Source organism: Telopea speciosissima, unplaced genomic scaffold, assembly GCF_018873765.1.
Source record: "Telopea speciosissima isolate NSW1024214 ecotype Mountain lineage unplaced genomic scaffold, Tspe_v1 Tspe_v1.0372, whole genome shotgun sequence".
NCBI lineage: Eukaryota > Viridiplantae > Streptophyta > Magnoliopsida > Proteales > Proteaceae > Telopea > Telopea speciosissima.
The window spans coordinates 1-8,479 of record NW_025317708.1 but is presented as its reverse complement, the minus strand read 5'-3'; the positions used below and the strand labels follow the sequence as shown (position 1 = coordinate 8,479).

General features: G+C 39.1%; 1 protein-coding gene across 1 annotated transcript; it reads left to right on the top strand.

Moving 5' to 3' along the window:
• The first annotated feature begins 3,940 nt into the window (after positions 1 to 3,940).
• On the top strand, positions 3,941 to 4,620 carry LOC122648033. Its single transcript, XM_043841307.1, has one exon. The coding sequence runs from the start codon at positions 4,020 to 4,022 to the stop codon at positions 4,602 to 4,604; it is 585 nt and encodes a 194-aa protein (XP_043697242.1). The 5' UTR covers positions 3,941 to 4,019; the 3' UTR covers positions 4,605 to 4,620.
• Positions 4,621 to 8,479: the final 3,859 nt, after the last annotated feature.

Below are 8,479 nucleotides of genomic sequence, written 5' to 3'. Positions count from 1 at the left end.
CTCGCCATCTCCGTTCAACAAAGCAGCACTTAAGTCTTGTACTCTCCTCTTGTTTCTTTGGTCTTTGAACTTTGATGGTGGTAGTGAAGCAAATGAATCTGGTGTGATATTGGCGAGAACGGCTCAATCTCTATTCTATTTTATTCTTGTTTTTCTGTCTCTTGTAGCTAATGTGTATAGTGGAGATCCATATCTGGAACTCTCCCTCTTGTCTTGTGTTGGTTAATTAGTGGGAACTCATCCCCCTTCATAGGAACACATCTGGTTAAAAATATATGGTTATCTCATTGTAGATAGAAAGAAATGTAATATTGGAAGAATGATTTAATGATACGGTAATCAACTTGCTCATGTCATTTTCAGACAATCTACATTCATTTCTTGTAGATTATTGATATTTTGGTATGTTAAATGATAATCTTAGAGATGTTATATAACATATTATATTATTGTGTTTATTTTAGTTAATAAAATCATGATATTATTTTGTTTATTAGGTGGTGAATGCATGTTATATAATGAATATATGTCCGTTTTTTTAAAAGTATTATTGCCATCTATGCCGTATTAAACGCGTACCGTATTATTACCGTATGCGTTTTATGAAGCCGGATTTTTGAAAAGTATTATTACCGTCTAGTCCGTTTAATTGCCGTACGTATCCGTTCCCATTCAATTGCCGTTCCCGAACTTACTAACTAAGGACAGGGGTAAGACGATCATTGTGTACGTCCTTGTGTCTGCGTTGCACAGCACAGGACATGCAATGTGCAATAGAGGATCCAAATTGTAAAACTAGAGACTCATGCATGGTTTCAAGAATTGGTAATCGGATCACTGGTTAAGCCAATTTAGTTCGGAATCGATCGAGAGTCGTGATCGACCCAAACTCTGGACGATCCAATACAATTGATTCAAGGGTTTTTGAAACCGATTCCCATGGCAAGGACCAATTCCGGTGGGACGGAGTGACGGACCGATTCCGACTTATGTTTTTTCGTTTTTTGGTGAGAATAAGATCTCCGACTTTTAAATCCTTGCAGTCTGGCTCTCTCCCATATGAATTGTTTTCATTACCAAACGGTCCTTCAGCTTCTCCTAAAAGCGTCAGTTGCCAAAAGGGTTTCGTGGATTTTTACTCTCCAGTCCGTAGGCAGCGTTCACACTTAGAGAACTTTGGTCTCAAGTTGCAGAGCCGATGAAAGGAATTGGAAACAGAAACCGCGCTCTCGAAAAACCCTGTAAGTTCGTAATCAGAATTCGGAAGTTGTTGTTTTTAGTAAATTTCCAAATGTTTAGTTTCCTCTTCAAAAGAGTCCCAATTGGGAGAACGGTAAGAGATTCAACAACCCAACTGTTTTTTCAGCAAAACACTTCATCTTTCAAATACTTCTCAAAAATCTCAAGAAATCAGAACTCTTTCGTTGTCTCTTACCTCATCAGCTCATGTGGCCTATCACCCGCAGCTGCCATTTCTGCATCCGAGAAGGTTGATTTTGAATCCTCTGATAGACCAGACTCATTTCTAACCCTCCTCAGAAACCATGGATTCACCGAAGCCCAGATTTCCACTCTCGCTGGAAAGTGTCCATCATTGCTCGTATCCAATCCTACAAAGACCCTTCTGCCTAAATTCGAGTTCTTCCATTCCCAGGGTGTTTCGAGCCCTAAACTCGCCAAAATAATCTGCAAAGACCCATGGCTTTTGTTTTCTAGCTTAGAAAACCAAATCATCCCTGCTTTTAATTTCTCGAAAAGTTTAGTTGGGACTGTGGAGAATGTTGTTATTGGTCTAAATCGTCATTCTGGTCTCATCAGTTGTGATATACAGGATGTGACTCGAAATATTTCAATCTTGAGAGAAAATGGAGTGCCGGAGTCTAATATTGTGCGTTTACTAATATCCTGTCCCAGATCGATTACACCTAAAAATGAGCGTTTCAAACGGATAGTTGAGGAGTTAAGCTAATGGGTTTCAACCATTCTCGCAGGGAATTGGTAGAAATTATGCTCTTGTAGCTGAGGCGCTGGCTGTTCGTACTGCGTTGACTATTGCACTGCAAAGGGGTTTCCCATGTTTAATCATTGAGAGCGATAATCTGACGATTATCCAACTTTTGACTGGAGCTGCAACTGTAATGCCTTGGAAGATCGCTCATATCATAGCAGATTGTCGGGCTATAAGTCTATCCTTCACCCAACTGTCGTATGTTCACTCCTTTAGGGAAGCTAATGTTGTGGTTGATTGTCTTGCCTCTTTAGGTGCCTCCACTCAGTATTTTATGTATTGGCAGGATACTTCCCCCCCCCCCCCCCCCTTTGTACCCCCCCTTTGTATTTCCCTCTCTTTGTTCTCTGACTTGTTTGGAATGTTTTTCCAGCGTTAATAAAGTTTATTCACCAAAAAAAAGAAATAAGATGTATCCCAAACGTAAAATTCCACACTTTAGGTATCCTGCCTGAAATTTTTTACCTGAAATTAATACTACACACATGCACACATGTTTGCAATGTAATATTTTTAGGGAAAAAAAACGTTGCTTGGTCGTATAGCCTGCCTGTGTCCAAATAGAGCTCCCCCAAAAGGACGGCCCGCCCCCTTAAAAAATGAAAAATCCCCCCAATGGATGCCCCCATAGGTCTCCTAATTGGGCCCTCTCGTGCTGCTGCAAGGACTAGTGACCGGGCAGTATTCTTTCCCTTTTGTTATTATTTTTTTGGGAGAATATTCTCTGTGCCGCAGCGTAGGTTGTGCCGAGACACATGGGCCTGCCACTCAAGGGGGCAGGGTGGTCATTGCATCCACCCCCATGTGCCTAGGCGTAGCCTGCGCTGCGGCACAGAGAAGAGCGCCCCCTTTTTTCTCTTCAAGCTTCTATGTCTCTCACAATTGTGTTTGGGCTGAAACTTCATAAAGCTAGACACTCATGCATGGTTTCAAGAATTGGAAATTGGATTGCTGGTTAAGCCGATTTGGTTTGGAATCGATCATGGTTCGTGACCGACCCCAACTCTGGCCAATCCAATCCAACCGATTCAAGGGTGGATTCTAGGGTTTTTGAAACCGATTCCAATGACAGGGACTAATTCCGGTGGCTCGGACCGATTCCGACTTTTAAAACCTTGCACTCATGCTCTCTGTGCTGTTTGAACTCCAATATCAAAAAGTATTCATTACCAAACGTACCTGCAGCTTCTCCTAAAAGCGCCAGTTGCCAAAAGGGTTTCGTGGATTTTTACTCTCCAGTCCGTAGGCAGCGTTCATACTTCGAGAACTTTGGTCTGAAGTTGCAGAGCTGATGAAAGGAATTGGAAACAGAAACCGCGCTCTCGAAAAACCCTGTAAGTTCGTAATCAGAATTCGGAAGTAGTTGTTTTTAGTAAATTTCCAAATGTTTAGTTTCCTCTTCAAAAGAGTCCCAATTGGGAGAACGGTAAGAGATTCGACAACCCAACTGTGTTTTCTGCAAAACACTTTATCTTTCAAATACTTCTAAAAAATCTCAAGAAATCAGAACTCTTTCGTTGTCTCTTACCTCATCAGCTCATGTGGCCTATCACCCGTAGCCGCCATTTCTGCATTCGAGAAGGTTGATTTTGAATCCTCTGATAGACCAGACTAAGTTCTAACCCTCTTCAGAAACCATGGATTCACCGAAGCCCAGATTTCCACTCTCGTTGGAAAGTGTCCATCATTGCTCGTATTTAGTCCTACAAAGACCCTTCTGCCTAAACTTGAGTTCTTCCATTCCCAGGGTGTTTCGAGCCCTAAACTCGCCAAAATACTCTGCAAAGACCCATGGCTTTTGTTTTCTAGCTTAAAAAACCAAATCATCCCTGCTTTTAATTTCTCGAAAAGTTTAGTTGGGACTGTGGAGAATGTTGTTTTTGGTCTAAATCGTTTTTCTGGTCTCATCAGTTGTGGTATAAAGATTGTGACTCGAAATATTGCAATCTTGAGAGAAAATGGAGTGCCGGAGTCTAATATCGTGCGTTTACTAACATCCTGTCCCAGATCGATGACACCTAAAAATGTTCGCTTCAAACAGATAGTTGAGGAGATTAAGCTAATGGGTTTCAACCATTCACAATACATGTTTATGCGTGCTCTCCATGTGTTAACATCAATCAACAAATTGACATGGAAGCAGAAATTGGAGGCTTATAGAAGTTGGGGTTTTTCTGAGAATGAGATTCTCATGGCATTTAGGAGGTACCCTAATTTTATGGCACTGTCTGAGAAGAGGATAATGAGACATATAGATTTCTTTCTTAACAAAATGGGTTGGGAACGGGCAGTTATCTTCACGTACCCGGACATTCTTGGGCTTAGCTTGGAGAAGAGAATTCTTCCAAGGTGTTCAGTTTTTCGAGTATTGATATTGAAAGGTCTGATGAAGAAAGATCGTCAAATGGGATATCTATTGAAAGAAAGTGAGAAGCTTTTCTTGGAGAAGTCTGTGACAAAATATGAGAAAGAAGTTCCTCAACTCTTGGATTTATACAAAGGGAATATTAGTCTGCTAGAACTAGGATATGGAACTCAGGAAGTGTGGAAAGAACCTACTGGTAAAATACCCAAATTTTTGAAATTTGACAAATAGATCTAAATATTTCTTTGTGAGTTTGAAGCCTCAAGGTCTATATGGAGACTGTATACCAACAATTAAGGTCAATGATTCTACATGGGTTTCAAGGAACTTGACTGTCCAGCTCTTATGCTTCAGGTAAACTGTTTTATGCTCTGCAGGAAGGCACTTATCTGTTGCCTAGTCATCCTGGTGCATATGGTTACTTGAGTAGAGGCTAGTACTGGATTTACAGTTTAATTTCAATCTACTCAAAACCTTGGTGAATAGAAAGTAAAATTTATGTAAAATTGGATTCTTAGAGCATTAAATTTGCAATATTTGTTATGTGATGTCACTTTCTATGCATTTATGTGTATTGATAGGTTTCCTTTTATTTAAAGGCTGCTTAGTGTCAATGACTTGATAAATTGGTTATATGCTGATTTGTATATTTGGTAAGTAAAAGAGAAGGAAGAAAGAAAACCTTCCTTTGGTGTATTTGGTTCTAAACGTGTGGTGTTGAAGCTGCAGTGCCTTTAGTAGTGAAAATTGGTGCAGTTTCGGTTATACAAATGCTTGTTATTGAATTGAACTTTGAAAAACAGTATATCCCATAAATGTGAGAATACCTAAAAGGATGATTATATCTATTCAAAACCTTTTCCTTTTAATGAATTTTATAGAGTTTATCTTACATACCTGCTGTTTGAAACCATAGATTTAAGTTACTTTTTGTAGGGAGATTTACTATTCTGGACCTGAATGGACCTACTGCTGTAGACAGATGGAATGTTTTAAAATCACTGAGCTTTATGACCACAATTTTGGAATCTATGGACCATATACTGTCGTGCTGGATGGTTCTAATTTGTATCATCAATCAACTGCTCTACTTAATAGTGTTTCTCAGAGTTTCGTGCCAAACAAATTGGGGGATTTTCCTTTCGATGTGTTTGATGATAGTTTTTTGTGCCACTTGAAATAACAGTAAAACTATACATTTGCCTTTGATGGAAATGCAGAAAATTTTCTCCCTAGATAAAGGAAAAGGGGGGAGGAGAGGAACCTAATTGAATGATGAATCATTGTTGTTGTGTGTGTGTGTAGAATGATCTTTGTTGAGTGAAAACGATCAATTTCTATGAGCTGGGGATGATGCTTGGTGCAACTGCAAATTGAATATAAAACTGAATTCAAGAAATAGCAACTTTACTACAAGAATTGATCTGACAAGCTGTGCTACTATGAACTTTAGATAGAGAACAAGACAAGCCCCTTATTCTGAATCCTCTCTAACAAATTATATTGATGATGATCAAGATGAGTTTCTCTGAATGCTAGATAGAGAACAAGACAATCATTCTTGTAGAGGAGATTGCTACCAGGCTGAGTGGCCTCTGCATCAATGTGGGGGCTAATGAGAGTGTGTGCAGGGGCATCCAATAGGGGTGAGATTTTTCGTTTCGGGTTGGGGGGTCTTTGGAACAACATTTTACCCTGGCTATCCTCTTCTACACCGCACTCCACACCTTTTTGATTCTTCATATCATTGCAACTAAGGTGAAAGACATGGTTACCATTTTGTTTTCAAGCATCTGTACCCAGTTTTTGGGGAATTTTGTTGTATTTTTATCTAGCCATTGTAGCTATATGTTAATGGGGATGGTAGGAGTGTCCCTGAAACATTTAACACAAAGTAATTGATTATTTCCTTGTAACACCTTGTATCATTATCAATCATGTCTTTTGTGAAGTTGAAGCTAATAACTGTTTAGGCTGCAGGTTCTGATGGTAAATCATAAGAAACTTATTTTTTGCTGCTGGTTGTTATTTCCAAATGGTAAAATATAATTGTTAGACAATTAAGCAAATCAAAAGTTCATGCAAAGAACAATATTGGTGTAGTTTGTTATCCTTTATAGCATGTTAATTAGAAACCTCAACTGCCATCCGGACCAGTTAAAACTTAATTCTTAGAATTTTGGATATTAAAAAAAAAAGAATAAAAACATGCTACTAAACTCTGGAGAAAATCTGGACACAGTTTATTTCTCTATTTGTTTTTAGATTTAGAAAACAACTTGCAAGTTTCCAAGGTCAATGCAAACCTTCCTTTGAGTTTTGGAAGGACAACATTGGACTAAAATTAAGTTATTCTATTGAATGTAATAAATAGGTGTTCATGTCTCTGTTCAAAATTATGATTAACATAGCTCTCTAGGAATCAATCGAGAAGGTAATCTACCGTGCTATTTTCGTAGACATGATCAAATTACTTAAGTTTACACATCAACATGCTCTAGACTGAGATCCTATTGGCAAGAACAGTTTTGTTATGAAACTCAGGTTTTTTTCTGTGAGAAATTATCTTATTACGTATAGAATATATGAGCTGGATTTTATAGAACAGATGTAATCACATAATTTTTTGACTGAGTTATCTGATTTTATAGAACAGATGTAATCACATAATTTTTGAACTGAATAGATAACTCAGAAATACTTTAAAGAGTATGGTAGAGGAGAGGGAGAATAGTGCACCTCTAAAATTCCTTTTCCAACAATCACAAGCATCTTCAATGGGTCATTTTAGGTGTTTTAGAATGTAAAAATGATATCTGTCTTCCCTGTTTTAGATTTATCTAGAAATCAAGTACACAACCTAAGAGAGAAAGAGAGAGAAAGAGATCCATTGCCTCGCCCAAGTCTCTCCCTCCCATCCTTCCTTCTTGCGGTCTTTTTCCTCTCTATTCCTTTGTCTCACATAGGTCACATCTGTCTTCATTGTTTGTTGGAGAAATCCATGGGGAAACCAGTGAAGAAGGGTTAGCATTCATGATTTATTAAAAAAAGGGTGTACTCTATGCATGAGGCTCCTGCCACTACGGGTCTGGAGATGATTATAATGTACGCAACCTTACCCCTTACCCCTGCTTTCGCAACTTGAACCTGTGACCCCTTGGTCACAATAGATCAACCTTATTGTTGCACCAAGGCCCGCCCTATAGCATTTCAAGATTTATTAACACTCAACAATACATTTGCACTTAATTTAATTTTTCCCCCTTAACAGTTAGGCGTTGCTTGAACTATAGCTAAAGATCCACTATTTTTGGGTTTGTTTTTGATAGATTTAGTAGTTGAAGTGAAAGTGATGGCTTCCTTTTGGTTAATCTGTCTAGAAATCTAGATTTAGAACAATCTTCAATTTTGGCAAGATCGATAGGAGAGAGATAAATGATACAACTTGTTGGTTTTTTCTTGACTCGGACATAATTACCGATTCTTGGAAAATGCAAACTAACCAGGACCGAGTTTGGTCGTTCTCTAAGCCTGGTGAGTCTACATGACTCTTGACTAGGTTTTATGATATTTTGACTCGACTCGGGTGACTCGCCTGTGTCAAAACCTGGTTTTCCAACTATGGATTCAACATATATATTTTAACTAGTTTCTCTTTCCTTCCCCCCATGACTCTCTTACGTCCCTTCTCTCTCTCTCTCTCTCTCTCTCTCTCTCTCTCTCTCTCTCTCTCACACACACACACACACACACACACATACATATTTTTGTCCACACGTGCATTTGGTCGTGCGTCTGGACGAATAACTGCGCCTAGACGCAGCTGGATGCCAAATGATCGGCCCGCCCCCATGGAAAGGCAAGGGTGTGTTAGTCATTTCATGTCTGACTGTGTCTAGGCACAAGTACACATCCAGACGCCCGACCAAGTGGTATTCTTTCTCCCATAAATATATGAAAAATGGATGAAACATAAGGCAAAGAATGCTTATGGATGTGAAGAACTGCCCCCGCGGAAGATACTTAGCTCAACTATGCCTAGCCCATGCCGGATCTAGCTGCGTCACAACTCTCCAAGCCCATTTGACAAGCAATATATATAAAGA

Bases quoted from the DNA above. Each gene is read 5' to 3' on its own strand.
- LOC122648033 (XM_043841307.1), top strand. From the start codon at position 4,020: ATGACACCTAAAAATGTTCGCTTCAAACAGATAGTTGAGGAGATTAAG.